This window comes from Drosophila miranda, chromosome 2 (genome assembly GCF_003369915.1).
Source record: "Drosophila miranda strain MSH22 chromosome 2, D.miranda_PacBio2.1, whole genome shotgun sequence".
NCBI lineage: Eukaryota > Metazoa > Arthropoda > Insecta > Diptera > Drosophilidae > Drosophila > Drosophila miranda.
In genome coordinates, this window is record NC_046675.1 from 32751523 (window position 1) to 32774283 (window position 22761).

Here is a 22761-nt window from a genome sequence, read left to right on the forward strand (position 1 = left end):
TTCAATCAGCAAGCCATTCAGACTTCCTCATTGCCCCGAACAGAGCCCAGAGCGGCAGCTCCAGAGATCCAGAGAGGAATGCTATATGCTGGGTATAATCCAGTCATCTGTACGATAGATACTAATTGAAACTCATTGTTCATTTACGGGTGACGGAGGAGTACAGAGGGCCTGGGCCTGGGCCTGGGCCTGGGCCTGGGCCTGGGCCTGGGCTCATCAATTGGGACTCTCCAGCCAAACAATTGACACTTTTCCAATTGCACCTTCGGGCTGGCTGCCATGTGGCACCCGCACACCTTGCAACCCGTTGGCGTCAATTAGTTTAAATAAAGCAGCAAGAACGTACAACGAGTCAATGGCCGTGCCCCGTGCCCCATGCCCCAGGCCACTGTTAGAATTCTTTTTGTATACACTGCATAGCATCGCCACGCACTGAGGGACTCCTCTCTCCACTCCGCTGTGTGTGTCATCACCTCAATTGTGTTCACTTCCTACTTGTAAGACACAAGGCGGCACCGCCGCACCGCCCCACCAGCCACGAAATGTATCTGCAAGATATCGTACCAGCCCATTAGTCCCAGTCCCAGTCGCAGTCCCTCCTCCTGCCCGCTTTTCACTTTTCCAACGGAAGTCATTTTTAGAGTTAAATATTTTCCACCGAAAAAAAAGGCAAGCCCCCCGCACCGCCACTCCACGCTCCCCGCTCTCTTTTTATCTATGGAAATTGCACACGCACTTAACCCGCTTCGCTGCCCGCCCCCCCTGCCACACATTTTTATGGCCATGGATAGTCGCGCATATTAAGGAGAGAGACAGACCCACGCTTGTGGCATGCAAAAATTGAACGAGCACCTCTCTCTCTCCCTCTCTCTCTCTCTCTACAGATTAGCCTGGCAATTTGTCGATGACTCTGTAAACTTGAGCTATTAAGTGCGAACAGCCATACAATATATATATATTTCTGATCAGAGAAGGAGTACGTACTCCCAGGAGAAGAGCCATGAGAGCTGGACTGTGTGCGGCTTTCGTTTCAAACCGGATTCATAAATACCACATACGAGTCCACCGCGTACGCCTCTTGTAAATTGAAATACATTTTGTTTTTTTTTTTTGTATGCAAGTGGGGCTATGGCTATGGCTATGGCCTGCCTCTTGCCTGGGATCTGCTGTAATACTGTGATCATTAATATGTCATTTACAAGTCCACAAATTGTGGCTAATAAATTGTTTTCGACTGGCGCACAGCGCACACAAAAATAATTCCACCAGACACTCGTCAAACTCACTTTTAAGACTTTGATTGCCTCGAATAGGGTCATATATCTTCGGTGGGGCCAGGAGATACTTAGGTATCTATGGCAGTGCTTCTTTGAGGGCTTGTTAAGCCTTAATCATCGACTGGTCCATCAAAGAACTTTTTGGTTTACGATTTGTCCATCACTTTCACTTTCAATCATAATCTTTCGGCACTTTTAACCACAGAAAGAGCACAGATTTGCTTCTCTTGACTTGAATAAACAATCATTTGGGGTGGGAGCCAAGAATTTGAATGAAGAAATCATTCTTAAATCATAAATATACCTGGGGAAGGAGAAAACTATCAGAGAAACTCTTAGACCTCTTTATCTTTGAAAGAACTAAGGGAAGCCTTTACTTAAAAGGCTGTAGATAATGGTACATTTTCCCTCTCATTTCTTGTAAGTTTCTTAAGTACATTTTGCTCACCAATAGATCTAGCATCTCCCACAGAAATGCCCTAAACACTCCTAAACTGAGTCTCCGAATCATAGGTTCCTAAGAGAACTCCCCTCTCTGTAGATAAAGATACCTTTCCCTTCTCCTTTCTTCACAGTTTCTGTAGTACTCTTTAGTTACCAATAGATAAAGTATCTCCCACAGAAATTCCCTAAACATTCCCATACCTCCTCCAGCGGTGGTTCACCTGCTTTCCCACCCACTCTCTTATCAATTTGCTATCGCCTGCTGTTGCATTGTGTGCGCCTTTTCTTTAGATTTACGATTCCCCAGCCAATTGGCAATTACAGTGCAATTAATTTATAATCCCCCTAAGCAACAGGGCGCTCACAGAGAGAGACCTACTTATTGTAGAGTAGGTGACACAGTTTTGGAACAGAGATAACATCCGTACTATGCCTGCCTTACGATATGATATTTATGATTGCGACTCGAACATTGTAATGGGGCTCCTCTATGGAGGAGGCTTAAGGCTTGATTGTAAGAGCAAGATACATATGTATCTACCAGTCCTAATGCGAATTAATCACTTGATTTGCACGAAATCCGGTTGGAATTACCATTGGGAAAATCGTGTAAAAATCGCCCACGCAATATGCTTTAATAAATTGATCCAGTTTTTGAGAGTTTTTTTTAGGTGGCCCGGCCCCATGTTTTCGACTGTTTGGCACTTGTTTTGGCCTCTCTCCCTGTCTTGCAGTGCGATGTAGGCCTTTTTTGTTCAGACTCTTCCAATTTCCATGGTAACCCAAATTTTTGTAGGTTCGAATATGGGAGACGCGTGTCTGGAGGCCCCAACAGAGATTTACGACTCAAATGACCATGAACGTGTCGGTATGGACTGTCTATAGACCAGAGATATATGGTAAAAATATCACGCCGTCATGCGAACCCTACAATTGAAACGAAAAATCAAGCAAACGAAACGAACACAAAACAACAGAACAAAAAATGGGAGTAAATGATGTGTGTAAAGTGGCATTATATGGATGTCGGGGAGTGTGTAAAGAAAGTGTGTTGTTTGGCCTTTTTGCTGGATTGATTTGTGACGGAAAAGCAGGGTGGGGTGGGTCGTGAAAAGTCTAGGGAGTTGGGTGTGTTTAGTGTGAAGTGGGGAAGAGATATTGGAAGTTTTTAGCCAGAAAGAATCTTGGGAAAGCTGATGAAATAACTCCCAATAAGAGATACTTTTCGAAGGCCCATAAGTGCATAAAAAAAAATTAAATATAGTTTGGAATTGGAAGTTCTTGAGGGAAGGCATAAAAATAATCTTTTTTGAGGAAAGTATATTGAGAAATAGTACAGAACTAATCCCTTTAAAGACACACTTTTTGAAGCTCTACAAGTGCATACAAATATTAGAATATATTTTTGGAATATCTACTAAACTTTTCAGTGATTCAAAGACTCTTTGAAGAACGAATAAACAGCTTCCTTGTGGAAAGAAGGCAAGCACTCGTAAAAGATCTTTAAAAATCTATCGAATATATCCGATTAAGGGCTACAGATCCATGTTCCCTTAGTCTGCCATCAAAACTCCACTCTCGTATTCCACATACGCCCCGTATAAAGCCTTCAGATATATATGTCTCATTCCAGTCTCTGGTTTTCTGTGCCACTGGGCAGCCGATCGCCGTCTGTTTTTTTGTTTTTGTTTTTGGTGAAAATGAATTGCTTGTAAAAATGATTGTAAAACAACGCCAATAACCACAGCAGCAGCAGCAACGGCAACGGCAACGGCAGCCACGGCAGATTGTGGCAGAGATCTGCGTGCAAAATGTCATTAATCATTATAATTTATATAGGAGGGCCCCGATCATAAACAACTTCGGGGGCCGTTTACCAAAACGTTTTCTTTTCTTACGCATAATTTAACATTTTACTGTCAATGCTGGTTGGGGCATTTGGGGCCTGGCCTAGAGAGAGAGAGCACCCAGCACATAGCACATTTAAATACAGTTCATTGCCACCTGTCTAAAAATAAAGAAACCGAACAGAAGTCTCTTTGCTGCCGGAAAAGAGCAACCGTCTAACCCACGCCAAAAAAAAAAAAAAAAAAAAAAGAATCCACTCTGCGGCAAATCCATTTGACATATTGCGTTCTTCCACTCTTTCTCTCTCTCTAGAGAACTATTCCTATGCGGACTCTAATCTTATCTGAAACAAAACACTTTCGCGGGTCTGCGTCTCCATGTTGCCTGGCGCATAAATCACCCAACACCAGCCGTACCACCAGTTCTGCCATTTGCCTGACTGATGATGAGCCCCACCTCGCTGACAATAGCCCGTCAAGTGTTGTCTTCTTAGTGTCTGTCGCCACCCACACACGGACACGGAAGTGTCCCCATGTTGTACATGTGCTCCAAAATAGTTTGGTGAAGAGTCTATGGGGATTTCAATGGGAATTGAGCGAGATACAGATAGTAGAATGCTTGGATAAGATAGCTTTTGCATGAGATATAAAAGACACAACAGATAAAAGATAGAAAGCATACCAGAGCTTGTCAGAGCACAAAATGCGTTAGAATCAAGTCATATATAATGTTAGATGATCAATAAATGATAAAAGACTCGGCTAAAAGTACTACGCGTCATGCAGCAGCGCTCTTCGGTCTTCCGAATGGACTACTTTCAAGCAGCTTCCTACCTTCCTCTTTCCCAATCCAATGTTTTATAGAGTATCACCAGATCCCTCTTTGCCTTGGCTCCCACATTTTCTCTGCTGCCTGAAAAATTTGTACAATAAATTTGTTGGCCGCCGCCGTCTGGCCACCACAACCCAACAACCTCCTAGCACCACGAGAGCTATCTGTATCTGTATCTGTGACGTAGCCAGAGCGTGGAAATGTTTGTGTAAAATTAATTTATTGTATTATGTGAGAATAGTGATATAATAGAGTATGCTCTGAGGAATTAAACATGTTGAAATTTTCGTTTATTAATCATCATCTCCAGGGATTATCATTGATGTAATTTTCGGCATCAATTTACAAGCATTTTGGGGCTGAGAAAGAGCCCCTTTGATGTGAGAGAACAGTTCTTTTGATGCCAAAATATAATTGGAGCGCCTTCGCTTTCCTTTCCCCAAACAAAGACAGCTTTTGTGGGGCAGCAGAGACATTAAATATTTGGACAGGGAATTTAGTCAAAGACTCGCCATTGATTATAAATAATAATGTGAAAGATCTAGTATTTAAAAAGGCAATTAACACGCCTAACCCTCGCCGTCGGAGAGTGACAGTGAAAGTAAAACCCAGACATGTCTTGGGGTTCGATGCGGGGCTTGGGTCTCTCTCTCCGAGCCACTTCATCAGCGTGCAGCATGCAGCTATGAAAGACGTGCCGTAAATTAAGTTATCAAAAAAGAGTGTCGGAAGCTTTTAGCATCTTGCAAGCCTCACTTTTGGACTTCACTCAACTTCACACCTCGCTGTGGCATCGCATCGCACCACGCACTAAATCAGTCGCATAATTGGTGCCCCGTCTGGGGGGAGAGTACTCTCCATATATCATCAGGAAAATATGCACGCCCCATGCCCCATGGCCCATGCAACAAGCCAAGGGATCGGGTTCGGGCTGCCACTCCAGCACCGTTAGCCGCTTCAGCAATTTTTCGTGGCAACTGCCACTGCAACTGGCGTTGAGCCTCTGTCTCTGTCTGAGACCCCTCTGACTTTTGGAGGTCAACTGGTTGATGAGGCTGCCTGAAGATCGGGCTGTGAAGATGTGGCTGCCACATGGGGGCTTGAGGATGTGGCTCAAAGTAGAGCTAAACATGAGGCTTGCATATGACTCAAGATAGGCCTCAAGGTAGAGCTAAAGATGGAGCTAAGGATGAGGTATCAATGGGAGGTAAAAAGCTGAAAGATGAGCTCAGAGTTGGAGCAAAATCCTCACAGTAGAGCAAAAGATGAGCCTCCAACTGGACCTAAATATGAGGTATAAATTGGAGCGAAAGAGCTGAAAGATGATCTCAGAGTTGGAGCAAAAGATGGGCCTCAAAGTAGAGCAAAAGATGAGCCTCCAACTGGTGCTAAAGATGGAGCTAAATATGAGGTATAAATGGGAGCTAAAGAGCTGAAAGACAAGCTTAAAGTTGGAGCAAAAGAGGTTGCTGAAAGTTAAAATTGACGGCATGAAAAATGCATTTAATTCGGTAATTTTTATAAAGCTTGGACAGCTTTATTTTGACAGTCAGGTGTCTCTATCTGCTAACTAATTTAGCTGCCTTTCCATTAAGCTATTTACTCAAAGATTTACTCCGAATTCATGCCAACACTTTACCCACTAAGCCCCACTCTTTACCAAGAAATTCCCCGCCAAACTCTTTCCTCACACTTGAGGTTTTATCATCATTGTATCATGATTCTTGCATGTCATATCACAAGCAATCTTTCTCCTATCAAGGCCACTCCACCAGAAGCTTGATAGGCACCAGCGTGATTTTGGTTGCACTTTGTACAATTTACAGGTCATAAAGCCCTCACTCACCCACTAATAAACACAAATTGCCTCCGGATTTGGTGGCTTTGCTGTCCCAAAAAAAACGAGGGGGAACGTTGTGAGTTGCTGCGGACGCCGCAACTCTACATTTATACCCGATACTAAGTCAGTAAGGCTCTCCTCCGGCAGACGCCGCTAAACGACACGACAAAGAGTGCGTGCGAGAGAGACAGAAAATCAGTCTGAGCGTGACGTCGGGCGCTGCGTAGCCAGTGCAAATTGATTTGTTCCTTTTGGGTATAAAAATGATCCGATCTGATCCAGATTCAGCAGTCTGATAGATATGGTCATTATCTATGATTCTGCGTTTTTAGTTTTCTCGAATCTGCAATATTGTGGATGCAACAGATTTTCGTCCTTTGTGGGGGCGGAAGGGGGTGGGGCGAAATTCTGAGATAAACGTTTTACAGTGAGATCTAACAGAAGTGCGGATACCAAATTTGGTTACTCTAGCCTTAATAGTCTCTGAGATTTGTGGATGCCCCAGATTTTCGTCCTTTGCGGGGGCGGAAGGGGGTGTGGCGAAATTTGGACACGAAACGGTCAAGGTCCGATATCACAGGAGTGTGGATACCAAATTTGGTTTCTCTGGCTTTTATAGGTTCTGAGATCCTTGAACTCACATTTTGCAATTGGCAAAACCGACCATGAAACCTGTGTGTTAGAGAGAGACAGAGCGAGAAAGAATGAAATTGTTTTCTTGATTCTGGCTATAATAATTATACGATCTGGTTGAGATTTTACACTCTAGAACATATAGTCATCTTCTACGATTCTGCTTTTTTGGTTTTATCGTATCTTTAAAAATGTGGATGCCACAGATTTTCGTCCTTTGTGGGGGCGGAAGGGGGCGGGGCGAAGTTTTGAAATATTTTTGTAGCAGTGACATATCACAGAAGTCTGGATCCAAAACATCGTTGCTCTAGCTCTTACAGTCTTTGAGCACTAGGCGCTGAAGGGGACGGACAGACGGACGGACGGACAGACGGACAGACGGACGGACGGACAGACGGACAGACAGACATGCCTCAATCGACTCGGCTATTGATGCTGATCAAGAATATATATACTTTATGGGGTCGGAAACGATTCCTTCTGGACGTTACACACATCCACTTTTACCACAAATCTAATATACCCCAATACTCATTTTGAGTATCGGGTATAAAAAGAGTGAGAGTGCACTATAAAAATCTTGCTCACTCAAATTCATTCTTATAAAAAAGCTCTTTTATAGAGTAATTTCAATCTTATCGCACTTCAGTCTCATCGAGTCCAAAATCAAATTAACACCTGAAAGATACACCACAAGCGAAAGATACTCTGGGGACAAGTAAACCGAAATCCGGCCACAATCTAGTCGGCATCTCTCTGGTGTCCGCCTCCTGATGTCTCAATGTTGTACAACAAGTTTTTTGTTTTTTGGTTTTTTTTTTTTTGGGGAAGCTACTTATCAGCGATTGCAAATTGGCCCCCAAAAAAAAGAGTAAATGAAAATGAAGCAGTAAATTAATTCGGTTACAAAAAGTTATGCAAATCATGATCACAATCACCATCAAAAGGGGGGGAAAGAACACTATACTACCTCTTTGGGGTCTGAGTCATACGCATATTTCCCCAGAGAGAGGTAATCAGGCCGAGCGGTTCATTAAAGCAAAAGATTTATGCCCTTTAGCCTCCACTAAAGAATTTATATGCCAAATAATACAAAGCGCTCCTCCATTCGTTTGGGGGTGCTCTCTGTAGTCCAAGGCACACAAAGATTGCCAAATCAAGTGTCTAACTTAATGATCCTCAACATAAAAAAGCACAAAAAAACTATGTAGGAAATGTAGCATTTTGTAGGCAGGTAATTTGTGGTTTTAGAGGGTATATGGGGCTACCGGGTGGGGTATGTAACACAAGGGAGTAGGGTTTGAGGAATGTTTCTTCATGCTTTTTTTGTATGAAGACTTTTGTTGAGATCACAGCACTAACTTTAGCTACATGTAACACATATGAATTTAAAAGATATATGGCTCTTTTTTGGTAGATTGGTAGGGATTGATATTATCTACCTAATGGCCAAAAATCATTACGATCGCATCAGTTTAACAGCCTTTGGTTGTATCAAGAAATATCATCTTCTCCATAACATTTTACTGCCGTTTTAGCCTCGAATTTGAGAAAAAGTTTCATGAATATATAGATACTCTTTGATAGAATGGTTTCTATAGTATACATCAGTCTATCTTTCAATAATCATAGCAATCCTTCAAGTATTAATCCAAAACCACCCCTCCCCTGTGTTCATTTCTATTCCTCTATTATAGGGCATCTTCTGGTCTTAATCTTCAGCTCTGGCATTCGTTCATCTTATGATTTTTTTTTGGCAGATTTTGGGTGCGTGTTACGCAGGCCTCTCCGCTCCTCCACCGAAGCGTTTTAATGAGAACTTTCAACCTATAGAAACACACACAGATACACACAGATATATGTATATGTATCTGCTTGTGGGCTTGTGTGGGCGTGTATTATTTCTGATATTCGAAATATTTCATATGAACCATAAGGCATTAGTTTATTTGGTTGTTTATTTAGACCAAAAAGAAGCAAAACCAAATTAAAAACATTCAAAAAGATAACCAAGTGAGTGATCTCACACTTTGAGGATAGTAGAAGTAGAAGATATGGCAGTACTCACTGTATTCACTCTGCTCGTCTTGGGTGCCGTTGACAGTGCCGTCGCGTAGGAGTTGCAAGATGCGATTCTTGATGTACAACTGGATCTTGCGGGAGGTCCAGGCCAGATGCGATTGGGGCACTGTGGAGCGTTCGTTACGATCCAGATTGTTGATGGGACTATTGTTACTGCTACTGCTATTTATGTTTAGATTACTTCTAGAGTTATTCAGTCTTTTCGATTTCGAACCAATGAAATTGTTATTATTATTATTATCAGCCGTTGATGGGGACTGCTGTTGATGCGGATTATGATGATGCTTTTTCTGCAGATGTCTGATGCTCCTTTCGGTGCGCGATAGCACCGCCAGATGTTCGCTGGGAGCCCCCGCAGAGATGACAAATCCCAAAGGCTCCTCCACCTGACCATCATCCTGATCCTGATCATAGGATTGTGATGTGGTTTCTACTGTTGTTGTTGTTGTTGTTTCTTCTGTTGTTGTTGTTGTTTGTATGGCAGTTGGTTGTTGCATGGTTGTTAAACTCTGATTAAATTCAGCATTAATACTTTGATTTGTTGATTGATTTATTACACTCACTAATTGATTACGACTATGATCACTTTGTAGATAATTACTATTACTAAACCGAGTACTATTTAAATGGCTGCTATTGTTAGTGTTGATTGTTTGTTGGTTCAATATCGTTGTTAGAGCCATCGGCATCGCAAATACCAAGCAGCCCTGCCAGGCAATGATACACGAAAGGAGGGCGCCCAGCAGCGCCAGGGCCCTCCAGTCCAAGCGCAGGTTTATTCGCATCAAAGATCACAACTTAGGGGAATTTCACAAGAGTCTTTTCCAGCTGCTGCTCCGCTCCACACCACACCAATGTGTATATGAAATATCGTTGTTTTACCTCTCGTTTGTGGATCTCTCTCTTGCTCTCTGTGGATATGTTTATAGTTTGCTTGGGCGCCACGCCCTTGAATATTGTTGAAACATATGAACCGAACGCCCCTTCGTTTAAAGAAATCTTTTTACTTTTTACTTTCGTTTTGGTTTCGTTTTTTTTTTTCTCTTCTTTTTTTGGGTGTTTTTTTTTTCGTGGAGTCTCTCTCTGTGTTTAAACGATTTTCAATGGAAATTAGGTTATCATATCGTAGACGCGTTGAACACTTTTCAATTGCGGATCTTCATCTTCGTCTTCCCCGCTGATAATGCATCTTATCATCTTCAATGACTTTCGTGTCATGCCAGAAGCAATTGACATCGCTTCCTGCCCTGCAAAGAGACAAAAAAAGATATACATATTCGATTACTGGCATTCAATGTCCCAGGCAATAATTAATGGCCATTCCTTTGGCTCTCCATCGAGTGGATTAAGGTATATGATCGTAAATTCTACACTTAAGCGTTTCTAATGCCATTTTTGACATTTTAATTAGTGTGTCCGTCCGATCTGCATATATATAGAGACCCCAACAGATTGGCGAGAGTCTTCACATAGAACTGGCACAGTTTATTTTTGGTCAGATACAATTGTATCTCATCTCATCAAGAAGTTACATAAAGATACAGCTGCCCAAAGGGAGCGGAGCCGCAGTTACGCAAAGGAAAAACACTTTCACCCAAAAACAGCAAAAACGAGAGGGAAATCTCACACGATTGTCGTCGACAGGCAAATTGTTTAAAAATAAATACAAATTCGCAGCAGCAAAAACTGTGTCGAATTTGAAAATAATCACGCACTAACTGCAGCACGGCAGAAGCGTGTGTATCTATGTATCTGAGAGATACGATTGCGCGACTGAGTGACGTTTGCCACTGCACTTAGACTCCCGGCGGCTCGGCGGCTCGGCTGCCCGCCTTTTTGGCACGTGTTCAGCAAACCTACGCGCCGCTTCGTTTTCCTATGCAACATTTAAGTGCAACATGCAACAGGAACAACAAATCAGACACCACTCATAATAGAAAATGTTAATTGCTTGCATGTCCTTACTGTCCGACGAGTTATGCAATGGCCCTTTGCGTTACAGATACCCAGCACGCGTTTTAAAACGCCCGCAAAACGCGCCAAACTGTTGACAGTCGTAAAAACAGGGCATAAATCTCCAGAATAAATCACAAAAATTTAAATAAATATTTTATAACAACAATTTGCAGAAGAAAGGCTTTCCTTCCGTTCCTTTCACCCAGTAACAGAGGTACATATGTTTGTACGGGGCTTGGCACACATTTTGGCCGGTTCTCAAGACATTGTTTATGCCAGCAGCAGCAGCAGCAGCAGAATTTATGTTAAATTCTGGTAAGAGGAAGGGGAAGGGCCAGGCCACAGCCACCACATCCAACAGAAGCGACAGCAGACATTAAAAGACTCCCAAAAAAAGACAAAAAAGATATAAAAATAAAACCCAAGATGGAAATAAGCCAAATCCCTAGATAGACGTATAAAAATCACACCTTTGGGTGGCAGCATACAAATACACATTTTTTGTATCTTTTTGGCTTTTACGACAGCCCCATCTGCCCCCACATCGGATGGATCGGATCCATCTGTCTGTCGCCCGCCGCAATACAACAAATTATGATCAACATCATCGTAAAAATTAATGAAAAAGGTCTGAGGAGTTCCATAATTACAGTGATTGCTGGCCGATGTCCGAGAAAGCGAAAGTCTCTGGCCGCTCCTGGGGGCTCCATATAATAGACGGCAAAATCATTTAACTAGTGATTCGTCTGCGCATCCGTTATAAAACTGGATATTCACTTAACCTATTTTTAAGTGGCAAACACACAGGCACAGGCCCCTAATCAAATTAATGTCCAAGTCACACAGAAAACTGCGACATTCAAAGCCTCGAAGGAAAAAGCTTTATAATGAATGGACCCGAGAAGTGTGGCGGCATCTTTGGTCAGCGAATGAATTAATTTTATAATAAAAAATGTGTGCCACAGTGGTAGAAGAATGAGGATTCCAACCGAGAGCTGCTGAGAGGGGCTTAGAATTTTTCTATAATTTTCCAGTACAATTTTGACTTATTTTCTCAACCAAAAATATAATTTTTTGCTTTCCACTTCGATATAGTATTTAATACGTATTTTTCCATCACTATTCAGCTGTATCCATCCCACTGTCTGCACTGAACGGCATTCCATTTGATAAATGAAACGAAAATCATCTTCGTGGCTTGACAACAAGTCACCCAAAAAAATCATAGCCCCCAACATAAACATAAATTCAAATTAGCCGTAGTACAAGTATCTCTATCTGAGGCAGCGACAAACACCAGCTCAAAGGGGGTAGGGATGGGTCTAGTCATTGAACTGCTGCCCGACAAACTGATTAGCAAATTTCGTTTTAGTTTTTTTTTTTTTTTTTTTTTTTGTTTTTAGTGCCAAATTTATGCGTCTGACAGTCGCAGACAGATGCGGCAGGGTAGGATAGGTCTGGGTATCTCTTTTGGGAAAGTATCTATGGGATGGCGGCGATAAATCTAAGCCTGGGGGCTGCGCAACTTAATTAGTTCTCGTCAACCGCTTGGTTACGTTACAACAAAAAACAAAAAAAAAACATAAAACAAAAGCGGGAAACACGCTCTCCGGACATTTATTACATGGCCTGAAAAATGTTAATTTTTATGTGATTTTATTTAAGCTTTTATTTGGTTTTTTTTTTTGTTTGTTATAACAAATACAGATGTTGATAGACTAATAAAATAAATATAAACATTAGCATAAATACTGTATCTATATAGTATTTTTTCTAACAATCGCAAATTAAATGTAAACCCGTTTTTGGTTCGAAGGTGAAGGTTTTGAATTTTGATTAAATTTAAGGCGTTTCAGTGGCGATGATTTCTTCTGATTTTTTTGCCAAAAGTTCAACTCTTCGAAGGGGGTGGGGGGAGGGGGTGTGTAAACCGTAACAAAGTTGTGTTGTAATAATAAACAGATGGGGTAATACGAAAAACATTTCAATGCCAAACAGAAAGCGAAAGATACAAGTTAAAGATACACATTTCTATAGGTGGAAGATACATTCCGTATGACGCTCTTTGGGCTGCTCTTGTTGACACTTGTCACAAGATTGAACGAGAATAAATATACTTGTTTTCTGGCGGGGAATATATACTCTATTCGTATGTGAAAAATATGGAATACTTGGCCAACGATTGATGTGCGGTGGCATTGCACTGACAACTGGCTTATGGACCTATAGATGAATGTATCTCTGTGTCTGTGAAATGCATTCTCCCCCCGTTTCTATTCCCCACTTCACGACGACTCACGTGTTTACAAAACAATTTATTTTCTTAAGAAAAACAGAGAGAGCTCTGTGTGTGTTTGTGGAAAATGTGGAAATGAAAAAGATACCGAAACATAACTCAAACAAACGGCAGCCCCGAACCGAATGCACTAATCGATGGTGCACTTCATTTGTATGAAAAACCAAAGCATAAGATACTTGAGCAGGAGCTAGATACATCTCTCGTGGGGAAAGCACTGATGCCGCGAGGGCCAGGAACAAAAGGCAGGCGCTTTTGTGTAATCGATTTGAACCGGAAGCAATTGGGTTGCTGCCACGGTAGCTAAAGAAATCTCCTCTCAAGATGCAGCTATTTTAAATATTTAGTGCACGAGACAGCCAGAGGTACACACACTTGCAGATGCACAGATACACCGATACACAATGAGAAAGACATTCAATCACATGCGATGGATGCTAAACAACAAAGCAAATATCGGTCGCCTGAGAGATATTGACAAAAAAACAAAACAACAACAGCAGAAAATGTATCTCGAAGATACAAGCGATTTGCACGCAGCAATCAAGAAGAGAAGACGAATCTCCGCGCTGGCAAAGTACGAGTTTCTTTGGCTATTGTTAGATACAAGATCGATTCAATGATTTCTCGAATGATGAATCAACACATATAAATGCTTTCGAAAAATATCTATAGTTTGTACTTAAAAAATGTTTAAAAATCCACAAAAAAAATACATAAATTTTGGGGAAAATTATCTTTAAAATTTATACAAAAGTAGTTCTTTCATTGCCTAGAACATCATCAACAAAACCTCAAAATTTGTATCTAAAAAAGTATCTTTAGTAACTCCCTCTATTTCTAGACATTTATTACTTTCAAAACATCAAAAACCACGCGATAAAACCATCAACCAGAGTATCTACGATACAATTTCCCAGCACACATGTATCTCCATGGTTCACTCTAATGTACATATGTATCTGCCATTAGCAGACTCATCTCCCACACATTTTCGCACATTTATTGCACTCTAATTAAAAGTCACGCACTTTACGTGCGAAAATTAAAACAAAAAAAAGGCAAAAAAAAAAACAAATCTAAAAGCCAAAAAAAGAGGCAACCAAAAATTCAAAGACAACGCGTCGTATTAGTAATATGACAGACGAAACAGCAACAAAAACTACAACAGCAATTGCGTCTAGGATATTTTTAAAATGCGTCAAACAGCAACAAAAAAGAAGCACCAAAAAAAGAAAAACATAAAGAAAATACGCGACGATTTTGTCGTTTTTTTCGGGTTTTTTGTTGTTTTTTTTAACCTGAGGGGTGTACCTAAATTTGTGGCCATATGCGTGTGTGTCTGCTGTGTGTCGCCGCTAAATGTATGCCGCACATTATGTGGTCTAGTGTTCACGCTTCATTAAAACAAACGCTGCATTTTTTTACCGAGTTTTCCCGCATTTTTCTATGGTTTTTTCTTCTGTTGTTTTTCGGTAGTTTTTTCTTTTGGCACATTCCATGCCAAAACTATTTACACACTGGCCACAGTACTCGTAAACTGAAATGATTATTTTTTGCGTGCGATAAGCCTTTATCTAGCGACTGGCGATCGTTTGCCTCCACCGAAACCATCAATCAAGCCCCAATTTGAGGCGAGTAAATGTGTCACAGAGGCCACAAAAGGCACCAAAGCGAAATGTTACCCAACAAAACGCACCGTCCATCCAGAACTGAGGCTGAACACTGAATGGAACTGCGACCAGTCCGAATAGACATATATTTTTGATGATTGGATTGGCCATCAAATCAAGCGGCAAGCACGACAGTCTCTCGGGATGGCCCAAAACTGAATTTAATTTCAATTTCAATTACAATACAATTTTGTTAAATATTTTCCAAGCTAGTTTTTGTTGTGCGAGGCAGCCATAATTATTTATGGGCTAGCATTTTATTGTTTGACTTTTCACTTAGTGGATCACCCATTGACGTAGTCCGAATAATTTGTGGGGTGTACTAAAATATTTAATCACTCACTTGCCTTCTTTCTTTTTCCTTTACTTTTTTGTGTGTGCCCTTGGTGGAAGTTTTTTTTTTTTAATTAATGAAAGTGTGTCGTAGGGGAAAGGGTGCCCATACGTAAGACATTCAGAGATGTATATTAATTCCGAATAAATCATTAGAAAATCTACAAAGCAAAAAATATATAGCTTCCCATAAACAACCCACTTTAAACTGATTTAAGCACTCGATGAAGACGACTCATTAATTAACTGCAGATATCACCTGCTCTTGCCCCACAATTCATTCATTTTTATAGAATATTTGCACCCCTCTCTCTCTTCCGCCCGTTTTGTGGCTGTCCAAACTATGATCCCCCCGGCATGTGATTAGCAGTTGTTGAACCCAACGCACACACATGCGTGCCATAACGCAAATTCGCACAGGCACACACACAAAGATACAGCTTAGATAATGCCACTCGGTGTTAGATAACAGTCAGCGCCGGCAGGCAGTCAATTTATAGGACAAAAAACTGCACGCGCAGAAAAAGAAAAGAGAGGAGAAAAAGTGAAATAAAAGTATTGCCAAATGAGATTAAAAAGCGCCTGCGTGCGTTTGCAGATACGAGATACGCACTGCCAGAGATACAGCGATACAGATACGCATCTCCTATAAATAATTTATATAAATTTGTGAAGGGGGTACTTGGCAAAGGTCGTTTTTTTGCACACACAAAAATATTTTGCTGTTTTTGTTGATTTTCCTGAGGAAAACTACTTAGTTGCAGGCACTCTATAAATTAGATTTATTTTGAGTGCTTTCGGATTAAGATATCACTGATACCGGAGTTGTTTCCGAAGGTGTTGAAATATAATTAAAAATACATACAAAAATAATATACAGATCTAATTCGTGCCAATTAGCAGCCGGCTAATAGAAAAATTTGTTTTTCTGCCAATTTCCTCTTCGGGCATATCGGCCATTTGTTTGTTGGTTTTTGAGATGGACTTATTTCATATTTGCATAAGTTATTATTTAATTACTTTCCCTGGCAGGCGGATGGTTCATTGAAATACACTTATTCCTCGGCTCGCTGCCAAATCGTACAAAAATTATTTCAAAGAAAGAAAGTCAGGGAACTTGCACTATTTATTCGTTTTATCTAAAAAGATATAGAAATATATAGAACCCCCACCAGTGAATATTAATTATTTTTTTAAACCAAAACGACACTGAGAACTCAAAAGTCATTTGTTGTACAAATACGTAAAATATTTGGCAATATTTTCACAAATATTTCCAAACATTTTTCTAGGCAAAAGAAAAAAAAAAAATACTTATGTAACAGCATTTTGAGCCATTTATTTTTACGCACCTTTTTTTATGTTTATTTCTCTTATTTTTGTGTTTTTTGTGAGTTTTACGATTCTTTATTTTTAACGCGTTGGTTTCTTGGTTGGTTTCTCTTGCACTTTGCACACTTTAAACAATTTGCAAGAATTTACTTATTCCAGCAACAATTCAACATTTTCTTGCAATCTTTCAATTTTCTCATTTTCGAGAGGCACACAACACTTGGATATTTTTCAATATTTTCTATTGCCTTTTTTTACTCCAAAACTTGGGGGGGGGGTTTCAGTGTTTTGCCTCTTCCCGGATACCACACAATTTTCACGAAAATGAGGAAAACCGGAAGACGCGGACACGCGAACACGCCGTTGCTAAAGATCGATGGGCAAATATTCGAAAAAATATTCGAATGCTGCGGTAATTTTTTCGGGCGATTTCGAGTGCTACTGCGACTGCGGAACCCTCCGCTTATTGTATTTTTGTTGCCGCTTCGGCCGGCGCTAGTCAGAGACTGAATCGTATATTCCACCGTATTTATTCCACAGTACGTATTCCCACTGTGATGTGCCTGTGCTGCTGCTGCCGCCTTCGTATCTGCTTCGGCGCTTCGTGCGTGCTCCCCGAGCGAGCGAACCGGAAAGAGACGACGACCACAGAGAGAGAAAGGTGGAGAGAGGCCAGTAGTGAGAGTAGTGGGTGGGTGGATGGACGAGATTTCGGTGGTTCCTTCGTTGGCCCGTAGGCCTCTGATAGTTCTTCCTTGTTGGCAACACATCCATCGCCTCTTGATTTTTAGGGCGAATCAGAATCAGGTACCAGATGTAAGAGTGAAATAGATTTAGATGGTTTACTTTTCCGAGCACGTCTTTACTCAACTCATCCGCCATTTAGAATGATCGAGCGTCCGTCTACATACTTTTCATGAAGATGCTAAATGCTGGTCAATGGGTTTTAGGGATTTCTTTTTTCGAGGGGAGTTCTTTCATTGGTTTTTGCGTGACATGAAAGGTTTTGTTTTCAAATGATTCACTTTTCTGATTAATCACATATGTTAATGGAGTAGAAACATTTCTGAAATCAACCGAGACCCGTTTATTCTCTAGCCCGAAACTAGACAGCAGTTATAAATATCATTAATACCATTCTATAACTCTACTTAAAACCATATTTAAACAATGGAAAACCTTCTAGAAACCTTCCTAAATTTACGGTAAACCCCATTAAAAACCCTCTATCCAGCAAGCATTTAAAAACCTTTCCGAAACCACTCTTAAGTCACTGTTCTTAAGTCCCTTAATCAGAAGCCATCCGTAAACCAACTAAAAACTCACCTAGAACCCCTCTAGTGGAGACAACATCCCCTGTTACCAGGCGAAATTTTTACGAGTAGTTCAACGAATGGATCCCCCTGTCACGTGCCATTTCCCTCTGACAATATGAGTGTGAGGTGCGATTGCAGTCGTCGTCGATTGCTTGACTTTGGGTCGGAATTGGGCCTGTGTTGGGTTGGCGTTTGTGCTTTTTGGCGCGTAGACCCCTCCAACCAGCTACGTATTTCGCCAGAGAGCGTTGATTTGCACGATTTTCACCAAATAACCTAACGAACAGCTCAGCCCAAAGTGCAGCTCGCAAACAGAACCCAAAAACAAAAAAAACCGACCTGCATTGTTTTTTGGGGCTTTGGGGAAATCGCTAATGAGTCAGGTTCCAATTTGGCGTCATTGGAACAGTCAGAATATGATACTGATAAGCAATCAGCCTTTTACCAGTTATTGGACTAATTTCTGCATCATAGAATAGGTATAAGTCTTAAGAAACACCTGCTGTCAAATGCATAATATAATCGGTTCTATTCTGAGCAAGAAATTCTTTCACGAATACATATCTTATCTACACCGAATGCCCCCATCACATGGGGCCCGACACCCACTGTTTGGTGCAAAATATACTAGATCTACTAGATACAAATGGCAAACATATTTCGGGGTAGACCACGTCACGGCTGATGACTGCGTCAGACCCCTATCTAGCGATAAGGCGGAAGACAAACGATCTTGGGAACTCTCTTTGTTGGAATTCTATGGAAAATACCAGGGGTTTTTGAAGGTTTGAAGGGGTTTTCCTGTTGCTTTGGAAACCTTAAAAGGCTGCAGCCCTTAAGCTAACTAAGGCTACCCCTTAAATAAATAAACTAAGTCTTTAAATTCCATTAAAGAGCACTATCCCCTCGTGTAAACTTTAAATTTCTTTCTCCCAACTTTTCTTAAGTGTTTCTCCCACCGAAAGTGGGTCTATGGCCCCCAAACAATTAACTCAATTAAGTTTGAACGACAACATTTTGTGGCCCAGGAATTTCTCGCCTTCGAGCGAGCACATGCCAAATGTCCGTGTGCCATGCCCTTGGCCTTTCACTGTGTTCCCTCCCCGCCGAGTGACCCTATAAATAACCTACGACACAGGCTGTGCGTGCTGCTGGCTCCCCCGCAGTCTTGACTCCACTCGATTATCCTTCAGAGTGCAGCCAGACAATTAAAATGATTAATTAAGGAGGAGCAGGCGGCGGCTGTGCGGTAGGACATTTTCGGGCTAATGACTTAATTAACCCGGGAGTTTGAGTGTTCCAGCCTAATGTAGTCGCCTTAACGACAAGGAGCACGAGGAGAGTAGACCTTTGACCCTTTTTCCATGTAAACTGCAACTGTCGCTCCTCCTCTGGCCTCCGCAAGATGTTAGATTAATTAATTAAAAACCGTAGCCGAAACGAAACCGAAGCCGAAACCGAAACCGAAAATGTGGCAAGTGATGCACCCACCGAGAGAGAGAGACAGAGGTGTTTGCCACAGCATTTAAATATATATGAAATAAGTGAGGCAGCTGCCCCGCATTCCCCTATCCTGATCCCCCTGTTTTTTACACATTGCGTGTGTGTGCGCGCGTTTCTCGGGCGTTTAAAAACGCGCTCCAGCTCCAAGGTTGGCGGCTTTTCCTTGTCTACAGAAATGTATCTAGTCGATCGCTATCTGCGCGCTTGCAATTGTTCCATTCGCGTCGCGTATTCAATTACAAAATACATTGTCATGTCTTCTGTCAGCGGACATGATTTTCCATTGGTTTATTGGTAGCAAAAACTATCTGATTTCTTATTTTTTTCGACTGGGAGATCTTCCATCAATTGATGATCAATAGAGTGATAGAGTGCATGGGAGTATCGGAAATGCATTAGCAGCCATTAGGCTTCCATCAGCGATACTCTCAGATACGCAAAGTATCTGTATCTGTGGCCAGTATAGTAATTTATGTTAATAAAATTGTAATAGTCGGGCTGTCAACAAATGGCGACGAACATGCAGCCAGCCGTCAGACAGCTCAACTCAATTCAAATCGAATCATTTCGAATCAATTAAATACCAATCTGGAGCCGATCTAGTGGCCTGTCTTTTGTCTTTAGCCAAGCGACCAGCAACAAGTTGTTGTCTTTGGCCACAAGAAAACACGTTAACCCTTTAGCGGGAGTGGAATACTTGTAAAATTCCCCTAAAAATTTCATATAATTCTTGGTTTGTAGCCGTAGATACTACGATTTTGTGTATAAAAAGCATACAAAATTTCGTTTTTCGCTTCCTCCAGCACTAGCTCTCTTCTAGTGGGACTTATTAGTAGTAGGTTTTAGAATCTATAACCTGTTCATTTATATATCTTTAAATATCATTAAAGAATCACTAAAAATAATAGTCATAGGGTGGATCTCACTCTTACAACCCCTTAAAAATATCTCTCTCTTGTCTCATAACGGCGAGAGCAAGGGAAGCGTGTGAGCCGGGGGTTGGTACACGAGCGAAACGAGTGTGTAGTCCCCTAATCTTCACCTAATCTTCTATATAATATCCCTATAAGCGCTCCCTCCTAGATTTGTCCCTCAACTTTGTATTAGATGTAAGTCTGGATGTTAATAAATTACTCAAGAAAATATGTAGATCTATCCCAAGGGGTTAAAGCAAATGCAAATAATAATCAAAAGTGAAATGTTGCTGTCGCCAGCAGGTCGCTTGGCGCTCCAATCGGATTAGATTTAACTTAAGATCAGTATTAACCATTCGTATCTGTATCTATATCTCCCGCTCTATCTTTATCTCTATCTATATCGGTAATGAGAAAGCCGCCAACTGAGTGATCGATTATGCTGGAAGTAGTCTCTGTGGCAGCGGCAGTGGCAGTCCGCTCTAATCATAATAATTGATACGTAAATATTTTGATATACTCGTCGAATGCAATGCTAATTATGTGAGCCATAAATTACATGTGTGTCCCAGTGGGCCTTGAGTTTGCGCCGACTGAGATCTGTCGGAACTCAGATATAAATCAAAATGCTCTAGCATTTCAAAATTTTTCTTTGTTTTATTGGGAAAATGAATAGCAAAATTTTCAGTCAGGATGAACCGCAATGTTCGGCTTCCTTGTGACTATTATGGTGACTGCTATTGCCGCTTTGCTTACCGTTATTGGCTTTAATTTGGTTTCAACTGCGAGACTTTTGGGCTGGCATTTGCCGGGAAACCCACACAGAATCCGGCGGATCAGAGCAAGCGCTGAGTTTTGACAAGTACAAATTATTAGTTTTTTTGCCACAAAAAAATGGCCACTCTCGAAATGGCCTTGGCTGTGGTGAGCATCTACGATGGAATCCGAGGCTGCTTTTCTGGTAAAAGGTACGAAATGCTGTCCTCCCTTTAGGATATTTCAATCATATCCTTTTTCGTAGCACTACCAGGCCCATAAAGCCCCACAAACCTTCAAAGATACACAGCCAACGTGGTCGCAAAAAGCACCGATCGAAGGTGCATTATCGCAGCCATCGTTGTAGCGGCGGAGCCGACTGGAGTGTCGCTCAGCGGGTCTTCCGGGGATATCGCTCGGAAACCAACTCCATTACCAGCTGCTCCGCACTATCGCTCTCCGAGTTCGAGGCCTCCACGGACTACATTCTGCAGCAGCACCCCAGTAGCCAGCACTGCGAGGCCAACATCCAGCCAACGCTGACGCCCGCCGACTCCCGCTTCGAGCTGCACGACTGTCTGCCGGGTCTGACCGCCGCTCTGGACCAGGTCCAGTACCAGCGAAAGAGATTGCGGCTGCTCCGGCGGCGCACCCTGGTGGAGAATGCCCGCGAGGTGATTGGGATACAGTGCGCCAGCTGGTGGAGCCGATACTCCCCCGATCTTCCGGCATTGAGCATGGAATCGAGTCTGGACTTTCTCTCTCGCCGGCTTTCTCCGCCGGAGAGAGAGGAGAGTGAGCCGGAAGCAGAGGTCATGGTTTATATACGTAATTTTGTAAACAAGTGCCGCAAGGTAAGCCTATAAAATATTCCCCTAATTGGATGAGCAAACCCCTTCCTGCTTTTAGATCTACAAAGCGGCGTATACTGTCATCTCGGATGCCTATCCTGACCTGTCACCCGCCATGGATTTGCTCGATATCAATGAACTGATACCCGCTGTGAACAGTGCCCTCATCGAGTATTTGCTCCGCCTGGAGGAACTCCCAGAGAGCAATAGTTTTTAGAACTTTATGGATGTTTATTCCCCAATAAATCCCATCAGAAGTGGCTCTACTTTGATTTGAATTTACTGAACGCCTCACGCCCCCAGGTGTTGCAGCAATGATCGTAAAGAAAAGTGCAACTGATAGATGGTATCACCAGCACCAAACGAGCGAACCCGTTGGCAGGTGCTTCAAGCTCTTTGGTTACTGCTTTCCACCAGACAGACAGAGAGATGATACCATGAGTCAGTTCTTGGACGCATTCTGGCGCCTCCTTTCCCCCCTTTTAAATGTCATCATCATCATCATCTTCCACCAAAGAATTATGAGTGCGGCACATGCAATGGATTGCAAACCAAGATTCGATCTGGATCTGGCTCTGGATATGGTCTGCATTCCTTTGGCGCTGCTGCTGCTTTGCGGGTGATGTTGACAGCCAAATGAATCGAATCTCATTTGTGGTTTGCCAAAATATTTATGCATTTGGGACCACGCCCCGAAATTTGCAAGCTTTATTTATGCGAGGGTTTCCAATGAATCAAAAGAAATCTGTCAAACAAGTTTATGACACTTTTCTGACGCCCTCCCTCTACCACTGGTTGGCTGTCTGCCTGGCTGTCTGTTGGCGGAGCCGTTGACATTTTAATTTGGCAGCCATCGATGGCAATTTAATAAATTTG

At 41.9% G+C, this 22761-nt stretch overlaps 2 protein-coding genes across 5 annotated transcripts in view; one reads left to right on the top strand and one right to left on the bottom strand.

The window, feature by feature from the left end:
• Window positions 1-17060, bottom strand: part of LOC108156610 (serine-rich adhesin for platelets) — a 45835-nt gene extending 28775 nt beyond the window's left edge. For all 4 annotated transcript variants that reach the window (XM_033388425.1, XM_017288156.2, XM_033388426.1 and 1 more), the window contains exons 1-2: window positions 16566-17060; window positions 8942-10202 (exon numbers count right to left, since the gene is read on the bottom strand). In XM_033388425.1, coding sequence (XP_033244316.1) covers window positions 8942-9740 — 799 coding nt within the window. In that variant the 5' untranslated portion in view covers window positions 9741-10202; window positions 16566-17060. The remainder of the gene's footprint in view (window positions 1-8941; window positions 10203-16565) is intronic.
• Window positions 17061-20864: 3804 nt separating this feature from the next.
• Window positions 20865-22151, top strand: LOC108156613. Its single transcript, XM_017288168.2, has 3 exons — window positions 20865-21246; window positions 21300-21888; window positions 21944-22151. Exons 1-3 carry the CDS (start codon window positions 21173-21175, stop codon window positions 22100-22102), a joined length of 822 nt encoding a protein of 273 aa, XP_017143657.1. The 5' UTR covers window positions 20865-21172; the 3' UTR covers window positions 22103-22151.
• The last annotated feature ends 610 nt before the right edge of the window (window positions 22152-22761 follow it).

What these genes read in the sequence shown, in the direction of transcription:
- LOC108156613 (XM_017288168.2), top strand. Translation starts at nt 21,173, where the DNA reads ATGGCCACTCTCGAAATGGCCTTGGCTGTGGTGAGCATCTACGATGGA. An exon ending in GGCTGCTTTTCTGGTAAAAG is followed by an intron (nt 21,247 to 21,299) that starts GTACGAAATGCT and finishes CCTTTTTCGTAG; the next exon opens with CACTACCAGGCCCATAAAGC. An exon ending in TTGTAAACAAGTGCCGCAAG is followed by an intron (nt 21,889 to 21,943) that starts GTAAGCCTATAA and finishes TCCTGCTTTTAG; the next exon opens with ATCTACAAAGCGGCGTATAC.